Source organism: Sinocyclocheilus grahami, unplaced genomic scaffold (genome assembly GCF_001515645.1).
Source record: "Sinocyclocheilus grahami isolate Dianchi unplaced genomic scaffold, SAMN03320097.WGS_v1.1 scaffold782.1, whole genome shotgun sequence".
In the NCBI taxonomy this organism is placed as follows: Eukaryota; Metazoa; Chordata; class Actinopteri; order Cypriniformes; family Cyprinidae; genus Sinocyclocheilus; species Sinocyclocheilus grahami.
Window position 1 is genome coordinate 58,166 of NW_015505961.1, and position 20,692 is coordinate 78,857.

The 20,692-nt window shown below is 38.1% G+C and overlaps 1 protein-coding gene and 1 pseudogene across 4 annotated transcripts; both read left to right on the forward strand.

Annotated features, from left to right (window-relative positions):
- The first annotated feature begins 840 nt into the window (after positions 1–840).
- Positions 841–12,585, forward strand: LOC107561598 (calreticulin-like). Of its 4 annotated transcripts, none has more exons than XM_016246072.1 (10): positions 841–1,036; positions 1,751–1,852; positions 1,995–2,198; positions 2,325–2,419; positions 2,502–2,711; positions 2,818–2,931; positions 5,395–5,538; positions 10,059–10,109; positions 11,906–11,947; positions 12,082–12,585. In XM_016246072.1, the coding sequence occupies exons 1-10, from the start codon at positions 946–948 to the stop codon at positions 12,286–12,288; spliced, it is 1,260 nt and encodes a 419-aa protein (XP_016101558.1). In that variant the 5' UTR covers positions 841–945; the 3' UTR covers positions 12,289–12,585. The 4 variants fall into 4 exon arrangements, with proteins under 4 accessions (XP_016101558.1, XP_016101559.1, XP_016101560.1 ...); XM_016246073.1 differs by lacking the exons at positions 11,906–11,947; positions 12,082–12,585 and adding exons at positions 10,334–10,337; positions 11,006–11,502 and having other exon boundaries at positions 10,059–10,151; XM_016246074.1 differs by lacking the exon at positions 11,906–11,947 and having other exon boundaries at positions 10,059–10,151.
- Positions 12,586–19,298: 6,713 nt separating this feature from the next.
- LOC107561600 (UV excision repair protein RAD23 homolog A-like) lies at positions 19,299–20,433 on the forward strand (annotated as a pseudogene).
- Positions 20,434–20,692: the final 259 nt, after the last annotated feature.

Consider the following 20,692-nt stretch of genomic DNA (forward strand, 5'->3'; position numbering starts at 1 on the left):
AATAGTTCTATCGGCTTCCAGCGGCGAACGAATTGTCAGTCTCGTGCATTCTTCGAATTTAGCCTACCTTTGCATTGCAAAATAGATAGTGTTTATTATTGTACAGATCAGACTTCTTTACTAATAATAAACCTCCTCTACTGGCTGAACATAAATGCATGCATAAATCCTTTTTTTTTAATTCAGTTTGAAAGACTTAATATTTCCCTCAGATATATTTCTAATATTTCCTTGACTTGTGACTGCTACCACTATCCATTAGTTTTTGTATCTGCAATAATAATAGTAGTAGTAGCAATAAAGTTTTCTCACTCCGAGGTTCGAGTCTTAGTCTATATTATTACATTAGCTATGTAGTGCTTGAATTTTGAGTTCAGCAATGTGCCACATATCTTTACATTTTTTTATGTCTTAAAAAATTAAGACCATATTCTTTTTTACGATAAAACATTGTTTTTATTTTAAAAATAATTACACAATTATTTTTTGTACTTCTGCACGGTTTTGTTTTGGAGAAAACCACAAATACATATTCTAGAGCATAATTAGGCTACTGTTTTTAATTATTGGATTACTATTAGGCTATTAAATAATACAATTGTAAGCAGCATATATCTAAGCTAAACACACACACGTTAATATTATCACATTAACGTCCTTTACATTTAACAATGGCATTTTTCTAGTTTACTATCGCGGCAAGAATCTCTCTTGTTTTTATTTCTACACACTTCCTTAGCGTTCACGTCACGTGCTTCGCCGAAGCCCCGCCCACGGCGCTGACTCCTCACTCGTGGTCTCTTCTGATTGGCTGCGCGTCCGGCCAATGGTTCTCAGCCATCTGTGCAGGAACACAACCGAGCCATTTCACTGACCATTAGCTCCAGCGCCATTCATTATTATATCGGGATCTTCCTCTATTATAGATCCTTTAACAGTGCAGAGATGCGGGTCGCTGCTGTAGTGTGCTTTATATATGCACTGGCTTTCACTGCGCATGCAGATGTGTATTTTAAAGAACAATTTCTGGACGGAGGTAAATTTCGCTTCTTTGGTCGTGCATGACATGAGATCTTGATGAGAGTGTTTCTTGAAAATGTCAAAATAATGCGTCTTTAATGTCTTTTTTATCATGCATTCGATCAAAGCCTGTTATCATTTATCATCAGTGTCACTTTCATTTGCTGTATTTGCATACTAAACGGTGTTATACTACTTACAAGTCATGCTAAGAATCCATGATTTGTGCAAATGAGTCAGATTTCTGTCAAAATGCGTACTTAATCATGGATTTTGACAAACGGGAAATATCTTTTATGAATCAAAGTGTTAGGTTTTGGTTTCAGTTCACTTTTTAGACTATTAAACTGTTGTCGTAAAAGCAAATTTAAGATACTAATGATTTATATCAGATTTTTTTTTTTTATTATTATTTGCATAATTTAAAATATAATTTAAATTATATTTGACAGTAAAATTCTAATCTGTAAATATTTTCATATTATGGCAGAGAAACAATACATGGCCAATGGGGGGGAAAAAAAGGCAATACACCTAATATTCTGAATAGTATGTATATATATATAATATATATATATATATACACATACACATTAAAAATCTTTAATGTGTCAAATAAAAAAATTCCAATATTGACTATTATATATATATATATCCAATATTGACTGATATCGTCCAAGTAAAATTCCTACTATTATCGCAAACGCCTAATTAAACTTTGTCTCTCCAGATGGTTGGAAAAGCCGATGGGTCGAATCCAAACACAAATCCGACTACGGCCAGTGGAAACTGACCTCGGGGAAATTCTACGGCGATGTTGAGCTTGATAAAGGTCAGAGGTCACGCCGCCTCTCACCAGCACCCTATTGCTTATGCAAATATCTTCATCTGAAAATAAAATGCAAATAATTACAAGTCGATGTGAGATGACTTAAAATATACACAATAATGCAAGGTTTTTTCTCCCTTTCAAGGTTTGCAAACAAGTCAAGATGCCCGGTTTTATGCGCTATCCAGTCGCTTTGACTCATTTAGTAATGAGGGTAAACCGCTTGTCATCCAGTTCACTGTGAAACATGAGCAGAAGATTGACTGTGGCGGCGGGTATGTGAAAATCTTCCCCGCCGACCTGGACCAGACTGATATCCACGGCGAATCGCAGTACTACATCATGTTCGGTAAGTCATGATTGGTCACTTTCTTCCACCAAGAAAACCAGCAAAACGTCAACAGCATTGAAATCCAAACTGATAGCATTTACTTTCACTATTTTTGTGTCATTTTCACTTTGATCTTCCTCGTAGGACCCGACATCTGTGGCTACAGCACCAAGAAAGTTCACGTCATTTTCAACTACAAAGGGAAGAACCACCTAATCAAGAAGGACATCAAATGCAAAGTATGTTTTACTAATGTAATTAAAATATCTCAAGATTTAATCGCAGCTGTTGCAATTCATTTCTTCCGCTTGCACCCGTCAGGACGATGAACTCACTCACCTGTATACGCTGATTCTGCGGCCAGACCAGACGTATGAAGTCAAAATCGACAATGAGAAAGTAGAATCCGGTTCTCTGGAGGAAGACTGGGATTTACTTCCTCCAAAAACGATCAAGGATCCCGAGGCCAAGAAGCCAGAGGATTGGGACGACCGGGCAAAAATCGACAATCCTGAAGAAACAAAACCTGAGGTGCCTTTTCAATTGACAAAGCTGTAGTGTGCAGAAATCTTTGCAATGTTTAAAAAAAAAGTTGTTCTTAGACTTTAATCCAATGGTGCTTTAACGTTATATTTAGGATTGGGACAAACCTGAGAACATTCCCGATTCTGATGCCAAGAAACCAGACGATTGGGATGAAGACATGGATGGAGAATGGGAACCTGCAATGATCCCGAACCCAGAGTACAAGGTACTAAACGATAGTCCTCATGCAGAAGATTCTAATATTTTAAGATCTACCAAACATGAAGCTATGAGATGCACCGATCGATCGGCCAGGGATCGGAATCGGCCGATCTTCCTCATGATCGGCCCGAGTCGGTCACCGGCCGGTCAGTCTCACTTCTTTCCGATTCCGAGCCGATCCGTTTTGTTACCAGCGGCACAGGCAATAACGTCAGCTGCGCCTTCTCTCCCACACACACATCTCATTCGCACTTAAATAGTGCTTGTATTGCAAATTATTTTAGTCATTCCCGCAGGTTTCGCGCTTACACCAAAAGCGGGCGCACCACCACTGATCTATATTAGTGGAGCGCACAAACCACGCTCAGTCTCAAACAGCTTGTGAGCCACAAATACCTAAATGAGTTGCTAACTGCACTAAAACGTTCAAATACATACAAAACTATGTCAAAATGCCCATCTTGGCGAGTATCCAGTTAAACACGGTCAGTTTTGGAACGTTAAATAGTTGCGAAAGAGAACGCATGTTGTGTAACATGGGCCTGTTTACACCTGGTCACTTCATGCGTTTTTTTCTGATCGGATAGCTATCTATCTATATTTACACCAGGTGTAAATGCCCTCCGAAACGCATTCGAGACGGATATAAATCCGATCGCTCAAACCACTTCAGGAGGTGGTCTGGGCCGCATTCCAGACGAAACTGGACAAGTGTAAATGCATCTGGTTGTTGAAACCACATCTGTAAATTTTATTCCTCTCAAAATGATAAAATAATAAACGTGTGAGAGCGTGTTATAGGCTATATGACATTAGTCAGACTGCGCTAATGCAACACACATCGCTGCGGACGAATAGCTGAGTATCTCTTCAGCAAGCCGTCGCGCAAACTGCTGCGAATGAAACTGAACGTAAGACACAGACGGTCAGCACACGATCATCTTCATTAAAAGTAGTAAGACAAACTTATCTTTCCAGGGCTGATGCCACGCGCTCTGCTATTGCGGTCTTTGATCTTGAAATGAGCTGATAATTAATCAAATGCAGCGCCTATCTTTTTATTTCGTTGACGTGAACTCCGTAAAATGTAAATATAGCGCGGGAATTGAAGATCGGATTTATATCCGTTTTGCCACCACACATTTATGTGGCCAAGTGTAAATGGAAACGTTTTAACAAATCCGATAGATATCCGATCAGCGAAAACACATGAAATGACCAGGTGTAAACGGGCCCTATATTGGGTCCGTGGATAAACTCTTAAAGGGACCGCAGTCCAATATTCCTGCTGCTGTCTGTCATGTTAATCAAAGAACAAAAGACAAAGAAAATCACTTTCTGCTCTTGACTGAATACATTTTATAACTTTAATGGTAAGCATTAATCTGTATTTAATTTTTTACAGTGAAGACTACAGAAATTAAAGTAATCAAATGTAAAATAACACTGGATGTGTGTTATTTTACAGTTGATTACTTTAATTTCTGTAGTATTTCTTACCTGAATAAAAACTTACTTAACCTGAAAAACTTAGTTTCATAGCTCTCTTTATTCTATTGCATTTATTTGTGCTGTTGTTTGCAATTTTCTTGTGTTCTTATTTTATTACTGACTTTTTACTGTTTTTTTATGAAAATAAAGTTGATTTTTGTTTGTATATGCTGTCAATTATAGTTCTTAGAAAGAAAATCGGTATCGGCAAAAATCGGTATCGGCAGATCACACTAACAAAAAAATCGGAATCGGCCAAGAACATTGCAATCGGTGCATCTCTAGCTATAGGGTGCTTTTGAAGTGATCAGATTGGTCTAGTTTGACGGTTTTGGACGTTAGATCACTTTAGAGTAGTCTTTTCTGTACGGTAGGCTTCCAGAAGAAGGTTTTGGGTTTAATACCAAGTAGTTTTGTACTTTCTAGTATTTTTTAAGAGTGGGTAATGTTATCATCTCATTATCAGAGATGTTCTCAAGTAGAAGATCTTAATATTTTAAGATCTACCAAACATAAAGCCGTAACGTGCTTCAAATTTGTTGGATTTGTCTAGTTTGGAGGTTTTATGTCCGTTTTGGGCACCTGGGAGACCAGTTAAAACCACTTTAAAATGGTATTTTCTGCACGGTAAGCTGGCAGAAGAAGGTTTAGGGTTCAGTACTAAGTAGGTCTGGACTTTCCAGGAGTTTTTGAGAGTGATTACTGTTAGCTTGTTATCAGAGATATCCTCGCAAAGAAGATCCAAATCGGATTGGTCTAGTTATAGACCTTGGGAGACCAGCTAAAACCACTTTAGATTGTTTCAGTCTCGAATAGGTTTGGACTTTTTAGGAGTTTTTGATAGAAATTAATACTCAAGGTTGTTTCACATGGACCATTTCTACTGTATTTTCAAAACTAACTTCGCTATCAGAGTGTTTGTTCATTATGCAGGAACCAGTTTTACCAACCGGCTAACAAAGCTGTGTTTATGTAGGGCGAGTGGAAACCAAAACAGATCGACAACCCCAACTACAAAGGCACCTGGATTCACCCCGAAACTGACAACCCTGAATACACTCCAGATGACTCCATTTACAAATTTGATAACGTTGGGGTTCTGGGACTGGATCTTTGGCAGGTATGGTTTAGATTGGCGTACCGTTAAACCAACATCGTAATTAAAGTTCATTTATAGGTTTTAAACAAATTTAGGGTGCTTTTGAAGTGGTCGAATTGGTCTAATTTGATGGTTTTAGACTGTAGACCACTTTAGAGTAGTTTTTTCTGCAGGGTAGGCTTCCAGAAGAAGGTTTTGGGTTTAATACCAAGTAGGTTTGGACTTTCCTGGAGTTTTTGAGTGATTAATGTTATCATCCTGTTGTCAGAGATGTTCTTATGTAGAAGATCCCAAAATTGTAAGCTCTGCCAAACATAAAGCCATAAAGTGCTTCAAAGTGATCAGATTGGTCTAGTTTGACGGTTTTGGACGTTAGACCACTTTAGAGTAGTCTTTTCTGTACGGTAGGCTTCCAGAAGAAGGTTTTGGGTTTAATACCAAGTAGTTTTGGACTTTCTAGTATTTTTTAAGAGTGGGTAATGTTATCATCTCATTATCAGAGATGTTCTCAAGTAGAAGATCTTAATATTTTAAGATCTACCAAACATAAAGCCGTAACGTGCTTCAAATTTGTTGGATTTGTCTAGTTTGGAGGTTTTATGTCCGTTTTGGGCACCTGGGAGACCAGTTAAAACCACTTTAAACTGGTATTTTCTGCACGGTAAGCTGGCAGAAGAAGGTTTAGGGTTCAGTACTAAGTAGGTCTGGACTTTCCAGGAGTTTTTGAGAGTGATTACTGTTAGCTTGTTATCAGAGATATCCTTGCAAAGAAGATCCAAATCGGATTGGTCTAGTTATAGACCTTGGGAGACCAGCTAAAACCACTTTAGATTGTTTCAGTCTCGAATAGGTTTGGACTTTTTAGGAGTTTTTGATAGAAATTTATACTCAAGGTTGTTTCACATGGACCATTTCTACTGTATTTTCAAAACTAACTTCGCTATCAGAGTGTTTGTTCATTATGCAGGAACCAGTTTTACCAACCGGCTAACAAAGCTGTGTTTATGTAGGGCGAGTGGAAACCAAAACAGATCGACAACCCCAACTACAAAGGCACCTGGATTCACCCCGAAACTGACAACCCTGAATACACTCCAGATGACTCCATTTACAAATTTGATAACGTTGGGGTTCTGGGACTGGATCTTTGGCAGGTATGGTTTAGATTGGCGTACCGTTAAACCAACATCGTAATTAAAGTTCATTTATAGGTTTTAAACAAATTTGGTTTGGTTATCTGTGGTGACATTAACCAGTCCACCAGGATTACACAATTTTTCCAGAATTTCCAGAAATGTTTGTTTTACAAAATTCTGACACACAATATAGTTATTTTTATTTTATTTTTGATATAAACAATAAGAACAAAGTAAATTGTAATGGAGCACACAGGTACTGGTATTTTCTGCACGGTAAGCTGGCAGAAGAAGGTTTAGGGTTCAGTACTAAGTAGGTCTGGACTTTCCAGGAGTTTTTGAGAGTGATTACTGTTAGCTTGTTATCAGAGATATCCTTGCAAAGAAGATCCAAATCGGATTGGTCTAGTTATAGACCTTGGGAGACCAGCTAAAACCACTTTAGATTGTTTCAGTCTCGAATAGGTTTGGACTTTTTAGGAGTTTTTGATAGAAATTTATACTCAAGGTTGTTTCACATGGACCATTTCTACTGTATTTTCAAGACTAACTTCGCTATCAGAGAGATTTGGTACAGAAACGTGGGGCGCAACGAAGGTAATTATGTCTATTGATAAAATATTCGAATTAATAACTTGGTTATTTGATTTCAGTGATCAGTTCTGACATTTGTTTATGCAAAATTACTTAACCATAAATACTGATGGCATGATGTTATTTTTACGTATCAGGGACCAGAAAAGAAAATGAAGGACCAGCAGGAAGAGGAAGAACGGAAGACGCGTGAAGAGGGGGAAAAGAGCAAGAAGGATGATGATAATGAGGAAGATGAGGAGGATGAAGATGAGGAGGAGCCAGAGGAGGAGGAGCACACAGAAGAACCTCCTGAGGAGGAAGAGGAGGGTGAAGATGATACTCTTCCAAAAGATGAGTTATGAAGAGGAGTTTCCTTCTGAATGAGCAGATCTGATGCATTTCTGATGTCTTTCTTTATATACGTGGTGTGATTTTTTTGGCCCCGCCCCCTTTCTAGAAACATGTCACATCCGATAACTTGGATTTCTTTTGGTTTTGCTGCTAGAAGCCCCCCCCAACACATTTATAGTACGACCTGATAAACTTTAAATTAATTAATGTTTGGATCTCTGTTCTGTCTCGAGTCGTGCAAGGGAAAAATTCTAATGTATCATTTGTTGGATTTGCACTTTTTTAAAATAAATGACAAGTACTTAAATATTATTTCTCCCAAAATAAAAAAACAAAAAAAAACACGAGATTGAATTTTTTTGTTAATATTTTTATATTTTTATCATCTGGTTTCATTTTAATTTTAGTTAAAGTTTTTTTTAAAGTAATTGTGTTTTTGTCTTTTTTTCTAGTTTGTCGTTTTAAATGTCTATATAGTTTTTTTTCTCTTACTTTTGTTTCAGTTTGTTATTTTAATACATTAAGATAAAGTAAATGAAAATGCTAAATTAATTTAAATAAGAATTTTAATTTGTTTTATTTTATTTCAGTTAACTATAATAACTATGTATATATATATATTAATTTATTTGATACCATGACAGAAAAGGTCCCATTAAATGTTTAAAAAATGTATAACTTCTAAAATAAAGTTTTAAAATATTAATGGTATATATTTATAAATAGAGAGAGAGAGAGATTGATAGAAAGAATGTTTTAAAATATAATAGTTTACATTTTAATGTCATAAATGTGTCAAAAAGAATATTCAGGGAGCCATTTTGCTGAGTGACAAGAAAACCATAAACGGGACCCTTGTAGACTGAAAGTAAGTCTCTTAACAATATCAAAATATGTGACTTTTTTTCTTTTTCTTGACAAGACAAGCTTATTTGAAGGTAAATAAATGGTAAAACATCAAGAAAAACTCTTATCTATCTTGATTTACACTAAACAATGATGTGTCCTCACCAGTGTTGGGGAAAGTTACTTTTAAAAGTAATGCATTACAATATTGCATTACTCCATAAAAAAGTAACTAATTACGTTACTTGGTTACTTTCTATGGAAAGTAATGCGTTACGTTACTTTTGCGTTAATTTTTAAATCTGGACAGGGCTTGCTTGTTTGTTTTTAAAATAAAAAAGTTATATTTTTGGCAAATATAAAAGCCTTTTCACACCAAAAGTGAAATGAATAAGCCTCAGGCTGAAGGAAAAGTACATTTACGTCCGTACAGAAGAATGCAGAAGAAGAAATTTCAACACACTTCAGCAATAAAAAAACACAAATATTTGTCTAGAATGATTTGTGATTATTAGTACGCTTGAACTGGATCATCGGAGGTCAGAAGCTAAGACATTGGTTAATAGAATGGGATTAAACACATAAAGGATATTTGTGTAACATTTAATTATTGCAGGTTTGCGTCATATTCTGAGTTGCATTATTTTTATTCATTTTGTGGAATACTGAATCTGTGTGTTTTTTGTTAGTGAGATAAACCACTTTAGATTGTTTCAGTCTCGAATAGGTTTGGACTTTTTAGGAGGTTTTGATAGAAATTTATACTCAAGGTTGTTTCACATGGACCATTTCTACTGTATTTTCAAAACTAACTTCGCTATCAGAGTGTTTGTTCATTATGCAGGAACCAGTTTTACCAACCGGCTAACAAAGCTGTGTTTATGTAGGGCGAGTGGAAACCAAAACAGATCGACAACCCCAACTACAAAGGCACCTGGATTCACCCCGAAACTGACAACCCTGAATACACTCCAGACGACTCCATTTACAAATTTGATAACGTTGGGGTTCTGGGACTGGATCTTTGGCAGGTATGGTTTAGATTGGCGTACCGTTAAACCAACATCGTAATTAAAGTTCATTTATAGGTTTTAAACAAATTTGGTTTGGTTATCTGTGGTGACATTAACCAGTCCACCAGGATTACACAATTTTTACAGAATTTCCAGAAATGTTTGTGTTTTACAAAATTCTGACACACAATATAGTTATTTTTATTTTATTTTTGATATAAACAATAAGAACAAAGTAAATTGTAATGGAGCACACAGGTACAGCATTGATTTCTTTTTCGCAACTTAATAATTAAAAATTAGGAATGTAATTTTGTGGTTAAATGGTGCATTATGCAAGATCACACTTTTTTTTTTTTTTTTTTTTTTGTTTTGTTCCGGAAAAAAATTAAGAACAGCAAAGGAAATTAAGAGTTGCGCAAATACCGCATCGAGTTAGTTTTTTTTTGCGACTTTTTCTCATTCATGCATTGTCACACCAACGTATCAATAACTATGTAGTACTGCAGGTTTTTTTTTTTTGGGGCAATCATTTTGTGATTAAATGGCAATTTATGCAGGACTGCAAAATTTTCTTGATTATCCATTGTGTTTAGTGCTCTTTTGACCTTTCTTACAGGTGAAAGCTGGAACGATCTTTGATAACTTCCTGATCACTGATGATGTTGAGGAGGCTGAACAGTTTGGTACAGAAACGTGGGGCGCAACGAAGGTAATTATGTCTATTGACAAAATATTAGAATTAATAACTTGGTTATTTGATTTCAGTGATCAGTTCTGACATTTGTTTATGCAAAATTACTTAACCATAAATACTGATGGCATGATGTTATTTTTACGTATCAGGGACCAGAAAAGAAAATGAAGGACCAGCAGGAAGAGGAAGAACGGAAGACGCGTGAAGAGGGGGAAAAGAGCAAGAAGGATGATGATAATGAGGAAGATGAGGAGGATGAAGATGAGGAGGAGCCAGAGGAGGAGGAGGAGGAGCACACAGAAGAACCTCCTGAGGAGGAAGAGGAGGGTGAAGATGATACTCTTCCAAAAGATGAGTTATGAAGAGGAGTTTCCTTCTGAATGAGCAGATCTGATGCATTTCTGATGTCTTTCTTTATATACGTGGTGTGATTTTTTTGGCCCCGCCCCCTTTCTAGAAACATGTCACATCCGATAACTTGGATTTCTTTTGGTTTTGCTGCTAGAAGCCCCCCCCAACACATTTATAGTACGACCTTGGGCAATCATTTTGTGATTTAAATGGCAATTTATGCAGGACTGCAAAATTTTCTTGATTATCCATTGTGTTTAGTGCTCTTTTGACCTTTCTTACAGGTGAAAGCTGGAACGATCTTTGATAACTTCCTGATCACTGATGATGTTGAGGAGGCTGAACAATTTGGTACAGAAACGTGGGGCGCAACGAAGGTAATTATGTCTATTGATAAAATATTCGAATTAATAACTTGGTTATTTGATTTCAGTGATCAGTTCTGACATTTGTTTATGCAAAATTACTTAACCATAAATACTGATGGCATGATGTTATTTTTACGTATCAGGGACCAGAAAAGAAAATGAAGGACCAGCAGGAAGAGGAAGAACGGAAGACGCGTGAAGAGGGGGAAAAGAGCAAGAAGGATGATGATAATGAGGAAGATGAGGAGGATGAAGATGAGGAGGAGCCAGAGGAGGAGGAGCACACAGAAGAACCTCCTGAGGAGGAAGAGGAGGGTGAAGATGATACTCTTCCAAAAGATGAGTTATGAAGAGGAGTTTCCTTCTGAATGAGCAGATCTGATGCATTTCTGATGTCTTTCATTATATACGTGGTGTGATTTTTTTTGGCCCCGCCCCCTTTCTAGAAACATGTCACATCCGGTAACTCGGATTTCTTTTGGTTTTGCTGCTAGAAGCCCCCCCCAACACATTTATAGTACGACCTGATAAACTTTAAATTAATTAATGTTTGGATCTCTGTTCTGTCTCGAGTCGTGCAAGGGAAAAATTCTAATGTATCATTTGTTGGATTTGCACTTTTTTAAAATAAATGATTTATTTTTAAATACTGGTCTGGCTCATATTTTGTGTATGTTAAATTGTCCTAATTTCTGGTTGAACGTAAATGTTTACTTATTAAATGCAAGTACTTAAATAATCAAATATTATTTCTCCCAAAATAAAAAAACAAAAAAAAACACGAGATTGAATTTTTTTGTTAATATTTTTATCATTATATTTTCTGGTTTCATTTTAATTTGTTAAAGTTTTTTTAAAGTAATTGTGTTTTTGTCTTTTTTTCTAGTTTGTCGTTTTAAATGTCTATATAGTTTTTTTTCTCTTACTTTTGTTTCAGTTTGTTATTTTAATACATTAAGATAAAGTAAATGAAAATGCTAAATTAATTTAAATAAGAATTTTAATTTGTTTTATTTTATTTCTAACTTCCTGATCACTGATGATGTTGAGGAGGCTGAACAGTTTGGTACAGAAACGTGGGGCGCAACGAAGGTAATTATGTCTATTGACAAAATATTAGAATTAATAACTTGGTTATTTGATTTCAGTGATCAGTTCTGACATTTGTTTACACAAAATTACTTAACCATAAATACTGATGGCATGATGTTATTTTTACGTATCAGGGACCAGAAAAAAAAATGAAGGACCAGCAGGAAGAGGAAGAACGGAAGACGCGTGAAGAGGGGGAAAAGAGCAGGAAGGATGATGATAATGAGGAAGATGAGGAGGATGAAGATGAGGAGGAGCCAGAGGAGGAGGAGCACACAGAAGAACCTCCTGAGGAGGAAGAGGAGGGTGAAGATGATACTCTTCCAAAAGATGAGTTATGAAGAGGAGTTTCCTTCTGAATGAGCAGATCTGATGCATTTCTGATGTCTTTCATTATATACGTGGTGTGATTTTTTTTGGCCCCGCCCCCTTTCTAGAAACATGTCACATCCGGTAACTCGGATTTCTTTTGGTTTTGCTGCTAGAAGCCCCCCCCAACACATTTATAGTACGACCTGATAAACTTTAAATTAATTAATGTTTGGATCTCTGTTCTGTCTCGAGTCGTGCAAGGGAAAAATTCTAATGTATCATTTGTTGGATTTGCACTTTTTTAAAATAAATGATTTATTTTTAAATACTGGTCTGGCTCATATTTTGTGTATGTTAAATTGTCCTAATTTCTGGTTGAACGTAAATGTTTACTTATTAAATGCAAGTACTTAAATAATCAAATATTATTTCTCCCAAAATAAAAAAACAAAAAAAAACACGAGATTGAATTTTTTTGTTAATATTTTTATCATTATATTTTCTGGTTTCATTTTAATTTTAGTTAAAGTTTTTTTTAAAGTAATTGTGTTTTTGTCTTTTTTTCTAGTTTGTCGTTTTAAATGTCTATATAGTTTTTTTTCTCTTACTTTTGTTTCAGTTTGTTATTTTAATACATTAAGATAAAGTAAATGAAAATGCTAAATTAATTTAAATAAGAATTTTAATTTGTTTTATTTTATTTCAGTTAACTATAATAACTATGTATATATATTAATTTATTTGATACCATGACAGAAAAGGTCCCATTAAATGTTTAAAAAATGTATAACTTCTAAAATAAAGTTTTAAAATATTAATGGTATATATTTATAAATAGAGAGAGAGAGAGATTGATAGAAAGAATGTTTTAAAATATAATAGTTTACATTTTAATGTCATAAATGTGTCAAAAAGAATATTCAGGGAGCCATTTTGCTGAGTGACAAGAAAACCATAAACGGGACCCTTGTAGACTGAAAGTAAGTCTCTTAACAATATCAAAATATGTGACTTTTTTTCTTTTTCTTGACAAGACAAGCTTATTTGAAGGTAAATAAATGGTAAAACATCAAGAAAAACTCTTATCTATCTTGATTTACACTAAACAATGATGTGTCCTCACCAGTGTTGGGGAAAGTTACTTTTAAAAGTAATGCATTACAATATTGCATTACTCCATAAAAAAGTAACTAATTACGTTACTTGGTTACTTTCTATGGAAAGTAATGCGTTACGTTACTTTTGCGTTAATTTTTAAATCTGGACAGGGCTTGCTTGTTTGTTTTTAAAATAAAAAAGTTATATTTTTGGCAAATATAAAAGCCTTTTCACACCAAAAGTGAAATGAATAAGCCTCAGGCTGAAGGAAAAGTACATTTACGTCCGTACAGAAGAATGCAGAAGAAGAAATTTCAACACACTTCAGCAATAAAAAAACACAAATATTTGTCTAGAATGATTTGTGATTATTAGTACGCTTGAACTGGATCATCGGAGGTCAGAAGCTAAGACATTGGTTAATAGAATGGGATTAAACACATAAAGGATATTTGTGTAACATTTAATTATTGCAGGTTTGCGTCATATTCTGAGTTGCATTATTTTTATTCATTTTGTGGAATACTGAATCTGTGTGTTTTTTGTTAGTGAGATGAATTAATGCATATTCATATTTATTTTAGAACTACGGTAACATCTGATTTCTCTCAACATGAGGACAGGAGAGCTGTCAATTAATAAATTGGAGAAAAAAGTAACTGATATTCTCTTGTAAATTAAAAAGTAATGCGTTACTTTACTAGTTACTTGGTAAAAAGTAATCTGATTACGTAACTTAATTACTTGTACACTGGTCTTCATTACTTGAGTTAATTAAATGAAGACTTGTTGAAAATGATGTAAACGCTTTTCAAAACCAACATGTATATTAAAAAAACATATTTCTGTGAACTAAGAACTGTTAAGATGCTTTAAAACAGATTAGTTTTTTTCGTGGTCTCCGACATGTTTGTTTGTCACTGACGGACCCAGTGAAGCTAGTTCTGAGGAAAGCTCTACAAACATGTGTTGCATTGGTATTTTATCTCAAATAATGCCAGTTAGACATTTATAAGAATCTTACGTGTCACTGTACGTCCATGTGTTTCCATGTGTCTTGTCCAATTCAGCAAGTAGATGGCGTCTTCTCCTAACACAGGCACTGCGGTCAAACCAGCCGCACTTTTTTTTGTCTTGCGCGTGTACTTGTGCACTTACGGTACAGGTGCTGAGAGCAGTCGAAATGCATGTAAAGAAGCTGTCATACCGATATATGTCATTATATATATATGTATAAAATATGTGTGTGTGTGTATAACAACAAAATGCGTCCTAGCACTTCCACTGTGTCCAATATTCCAACACTCATAGAAAGTGTTCCTTTAAAGGTTAGTTCATTCTTTCAATTCATATGTATTCAGAGTGACTCTGACTATCACTGTATTTATTTTCAAGGCATTGTACTGTATAGTTTTGGAGAAAACTAAAAGCAAAATCACCCAAAACAACTAAATGCATCCTTGCACTTGCACAGTGTCCCATTTTCCAACACTCATAGAAAGTGTTCCTTTATAGGTTAGCTCATTCTTTCAATAGATATGTATTCAGAGTGACCCTGATTCCCTTTCAAGGGAACTTCGAACTGCGTCCTCTAGGGGGCGCTATGGGGAACGGTATACCCACGCCGCCATGCTGAGGGGAATGCGGGCGAGAACCATGGCGAGCACTAAGTACAAACTTAACCTTTTTCATGGTGAGTTGCCCCTGGGACGTCAGACGGCTTGTCCGTGACTTTATCCCCTATGGCCAAAGGCCTAGGCTACATACCCAAACTTACCTGTTAGGGCCAGACTCCTGGGCCCAGGGTAGAGCTCCAGGATTGGAATAAAATAGATTCCTTTAAGGGGATACGACTAAGAGCCTAGTATCATACTAAGTCTTGGCCTGTCACACAGGGGCTACCGCTTGCTCTTGAATAAGCTCTGAAAGGAACTGTCTCAACAGACCCCTAGTAGCAACACCCTGTTAAAGTAGGTATCCTAGGATCACAGATACTCGGAGTTACTGGGCCAAACGGGAGAGGCAAGCTCAAATACGACCCTCTAAGGCGAAGGGAGCACTGCCTGAGACAGCATACACAAGAAGGTTCTTGCAAATGCCACCTATACTTCCCGCTCGATGCCTCAGAAAGAGGGGATATCCTGGAGCCCGGACATCCAGGATTTTTTTGCAGTGTCGTGCCAGGGGCCTGATGATCAAGAAGGCTCCCACAGAAGCCTCTGACCTGGCCGCATGATCCAAGAAGCATGAAGCCGGAACCAGGGCTATCATAACAGCTGGACATAATGTCGACGAGTGAGGTTACACTGCAAGTCGAGCACCTGGTTTCTGAATCCAGCAAAGGTGTGCTCACAGAGGACCTACCTTAGAGGAGGACAGAAACACACAGGTCCCGGAAACACTGAAAAGAAATCTCACAGAAGGATTATACACACAGAACCACCAGCACATTAAATACATATATATATACACATATACAGTATATATATATAGAATGGATCATACTCACCCACCATGGTTACCGCGCCGGAACCCCATTCCAGAGGTGATTCCAGAGAAGCCTCTAGTCCGGACCATCAGTAAGGGGGTTGCTATGAAGTCATAGAACCAACCAAAAACATCATAGGTCCAGCATAGGAGACTGTAATGCAGGAAATTCCTACCTAACCTCGGTCAGGTGGAGTGCTGGTGGTTATAGGGGAATTAGGAAGGGGAAGAAAAGGGCAGATGTAAAACCCCCGAAGGAAATGAGTAGATACTCAAGTATCACTCTGATCTGGACGTAAGCGCTGACGCCTTGTCTGGATCACATCCCTGAGGTCTTGCCTACCTCCTTTTGACCCGCGATTCCTCCTACCCCTACCTGCAGGCGGAGGAGGAGCGCGAGCCGCGACACTAGCCTTCTGCGCCAGTCTCTGATCCTCAGACCGAGACGGACCAGGACCCCTATGTTGTTCGTGGTCAGACCTGGACCTTTGTGGAATGAAGGATTTGAGCTGAGCGCGCCTTCGCCTCCCTGAACTTCTCGACCACCATCTCAATGGAGGTACTGAAAAGTTCAGAAGGTGAAACCGGAGCATCAAGAAGAAAGCCCCTCTCTTTCTTCCCGATATCTGCCAGGTTCACCCACAGATGTCTCTCCGTTACTACCATTGCCGCCATAGACCTGCCCATAGCGGAGGCGGCCTGCTTAGTAGCACGGAGAGCAAGATCCGTGGTGCGGCGCAGCTCAGCTGCCTCATCAGGAGAAAGGCCCTCGCCTTTATCCAGGTCTTTCAGCAGATCCATAACTTCCGATCCATAACTTCCAAAAGCTCATCATACGCAGGGCAGGAGGATTGGGAAGGCTCAGCCTCAGCCTCTTCGCCATCCTCAGACATCTCCTGCTCCTCCTGGGCTGAACCCAGCAGAGCACTGGCCCCCGGATCAGACGATGTTAGAGAAATAACATCATTCTCCAGCGGCTCTCTCTCATCCACAGCCGATGAGCGCGAGAGGGAAAGCCCCTCTTTAAACTCATCGGCTAGGTCCACCTGTGAGCCCCACGAGCACTTTCTCCTCCGTGCCTTAGCAGCGGCGGGTCCTGAATCGCAGGAAGCAGATGGCTGCCCCTCTTTCCTCGAAAAAAGAGACAAACGAGAGTGGAGCTTTTTCAACACCACAGATGTCTCTCCGTTACTACCATTGCCGCCATAGACCTGCCCATAGCGGAGGCGGCCTGCTTAGTAGCACGGAGAGCAAGATCCGTGGTGCGGCGCAGCTCAGCTGCCTCATCAGGAGAAAGGCCCTCGCCTTTATCCAGGTCTTTCAGCAGATCAGCCTGATACGCCTGGAGCACCGCCATAGTGTGCAACGAAGCCACAGCCTGACCTGCTGCTGCGTATGCCCTGCCATTTAAGCGCAATGTATCCTGAAGGGGCTTAAATGGCAAGGAGGGAGTATTAAGGGAGGACGTCTCACCCATAGAGAGATAGCTAGCCAGCGTCTCTTCTACAGGGGGCATCCTCTCATAGCCGTTTTCACGCATCGCCTCGATGTTGGCATAACTCGTATGCTGGAACCGATAGATGCGTGAGGAAAACATGGGTACTGAATGGGTACTTTATAGTTCGATAAATCTTACTAGAACGATTAAAAATGCTACTAATAACTGGAATACACAGTAGTGCATGCTAGTTTGTTTTTATGAATGAATATTAAAATAGCTTGCCATGCTTCTTGTTTTCCTAGAATGACAATGCATTACTGATATTGATTGTATTTGTGTTACGATCTGTTATTGTTTAAAACTGATTTTTATGCAGTCAGATGAATGTATCTTGTTAATTTAAATGGCTAGTTTTTCTAAATGTGTTCTTTTGTAAGTATTTCAAATCATTTAGAGTGTTTTTTTTTTATGTGTCCAGATAATGCTGTATCATTCTGACGTCATAATTAAGCGTATGCCCATATGAATCCATTTCTTTGGTTCTTGAAGATGGTTTGGGAAGCACATGACCATTAGTTGCCTGCTTTCGTAATCATACAGTTCTTGAGTCTTATTTTGTCCTTGAAAGCACAATCTTGAATTGTGAAGAAGTTTCTGATAAGATTCTGTCCTTGTATATTGTAAATACAGGTAAAGGCTCTTAAAGAGAAGACAGAGGAAGAAAAGGGGCAAGATGCTTTTCCAGCTGTAGATCAAAAACTAATCTATGAAGGTCTGTTTCTTTATACATTTGTTATTTCTGCCATCGCAACACTTATATACTATAATTACTGCCACATTTTACTTTTTGCTATATCCTTCCTCAGTTTTAATAAGACGCTCTCAGATTTTTAAAATTGTGTTTTTCTCCATAAAATGCAGGCAAGATTTTAAATGACGATATACCTCTAAAAGAATGTAAGATAGATGAGAAGAAGTTTGTCTTGGTGATGGTTACAAAGGTAAAGCTGTTTTATCTCTCACAATTCTTTCATTGCCGCCTTCATAAGCTCATTGCATTTTTTACATGTATATGTGCAAGTTTCAATCCCATTATAGCCTTTAAAAATTATTTTCCTTCCATACGTTCTTTCAAATTTTGGGATGTTGCATAAAAAAGAGCTGGATGGAAATGCCAGGATGTGCATAAAATCCTAAAATGCATATAAAGTAACCGATGTACATAAAATAATTAAAAACACTTTTTTTTTTAATCTGATAAGAAAATATTTCCATAAACTATGTTGGAATCACATTTAGGGGGTGTATTCAAGACACGGTTTTCAGCTAAAAACAACTTTTTATGCCTTTCGGCCGTTCATTCGTACCATTATCATCTCTGTGTAAAGTCAGCGCTATCTCACGGGCAATGCGTACGTATTTAATGAGGTGGCTAATTCGTATGATTTCTGTGACCAGTAGGGGTGGACCTTTCGTACGCATTTGCCACCAAAATACATAGGGATTGCCATGAGATTGGGTTGGTAAACTACGAAAATGCAAATTTGTGAAAAGGTGCGATTTCTGTGACTGGTAGGTTTAGGGGCAGGGTTAGGGTTAGGGGTGGTCCTTCGTACGAATTACTACGAATTTATGGCCTGGTATGCATAATACTATGTATTAAGTCATTGTTGTGGATCCGTGTCAACGAGGATCATTTTAACGTCGTCTATACGTGAAACTTGTCAAAAACGCAAAGAAAAAACGTTTCCGTTTTTAGTACAAACGTTTTTGTGTAAACGTACCCTTACTGAATAAATTCCCAAAGCGTTGTCACAAGATTGCATTCACAAATATCCGACATACAAACGCAAGATAACATGACTGCGAATGTTATTGCATTTCATCTGCGCACAAGTTTATTTTGTCGGAAAAAGCGCTTTCACCGTTTGCTGCAACTGGCCAGTTTCCCAGGAAGTGACGTTCTCTTGAACACGTTTCTTTATTCGCACGAGCGAATGAACGAATGAGCTGTTAATGTCCATTCCTCAGGATATTCCCACAGAATCCGAGCAGCCACCGCAGGAAGTAGTGCGGCCCACACCAGTGTCCAACCCCACCCCTCCAGCACCACAGCGACCTCAGCCGCCGCCCGCCGCAGCCAGTGAGTGGCCATTTGTTCACGACGTGTGGAAATAGATGCCCATTTGCCCTGCAGCTGCCGCCTTCTTGCTAATTCGCTGAACCGTTATTTCGGTAGCACAGCTGATGGCGGAGTCTTAATTTATGCTCATGGGCATCGCTGACGTTCTGTTCATTAGGCAAATAAGGAAGCATAAAGGTCAATATCTCAATAAAATCTGCCCCCAAATGAGCATTAATGAGTGAATGTGAACTTTGGACTTAAAGGTGATGTGCATAAATTTTTGCAATGTTTTTTTAAACTTAACTTTCTTAATGTGTTGAGAGTAAATTTGACCAACATTTGATTTCTAAACCGTTTGAAACACTGGTTAAACTATTTTACTTGTTGAAATTTTGTGAGGGTCAACAGATGCGACATAAAACGTAGACACTTCAAAAAATGTTGGCTTTATGTTTACTTTCTTATTTGGCGGCACAGAAAAGACAGTGTTGAATAATACAGTGCCGTAGGAAACAAAGAAAATGGTTTTCTTTGAGCTTTTCCTCGATGGCGGTCCACCAGCGTCCCGGGCCAGACTCCTCTACAGCCCTTTCTGTCCTGTGAACAGGTGTGGAGTCGGGAGCGGCGCAGGCCTTGGCGAACTCGCCGGAGTTCCCGAGGAACCAGCCGCAGATGCGTCAGATCATGCAGCAGAACCCGGCGCTGCTGCCAGGGCTCCTGCAGCAGCTTGGCTGAGATAACCCGCAGCTCCTGCAGGTGGGTGGAGCTTAGCGCAGAGCCACTGCGATTGGACGCACAATGCTGAATCTGCGCTTATTTTTCTGTGCAGCAAATCATGCAGCATCAGGAGCAGATGTTGAACGAGCCACACGTAGGCGAAGCCGGAGCCGCTGAAGCTCCCAGCGCAACACAGAACAACTACATCCAGGTCACGCCACAGGAGAAGGAGGCCATCGAGAAGGGACGCTAACAATGCTACGGATGTTTGGATTGAAGACGAAGTATAATTTCTGTGATACTAGGGACAACGCACAGACCAATGTGAAGCGTAGTTTTACTAGATACCATTTGGTCACATTAGTGTCAAGGAAATTACACAATAAATAAAGAAAAAAAAATTTAATTCAGTTTTTAAAGCTGCAACTGTTTTTTAAATTACAATAAAATACCTAATAAACCTATCCACTTTTACTTAAAGTCAGCATGGAATGACATTTGCCATCCATTTTATTTGGCATAATTCAAAGTAAAACAATATATATATATATATATATACTGTATA

What these genes read in the sequence shown, in the direction of transcription:
- LOC107561598 (XM_016246071.1), top strand. Translation starts at nt 946, where the DNA reads ATGCGGGTCGCTGCTGTAGTGTGCTTTATATATGCACTGGCTTTCACT. An exon ending in AGAACAATTTCTGGACGGAG is followed by an intron (nt 1,037 to 1,750) that starts GTAAATTTCGCT and finishes TTGTCTCTCCAG; the next exon opens with ATGGTTGGAAAAGCCGATGG. An exon ending in TCCCGAACCCAGAGTACAAG is followed by an intron (nt 2,932 to 5,394) that starts GTACTAAACGAT and finishes GTGTTTATGTAG; the next exon opens with GGCGAGTGGAAACCAAAACA.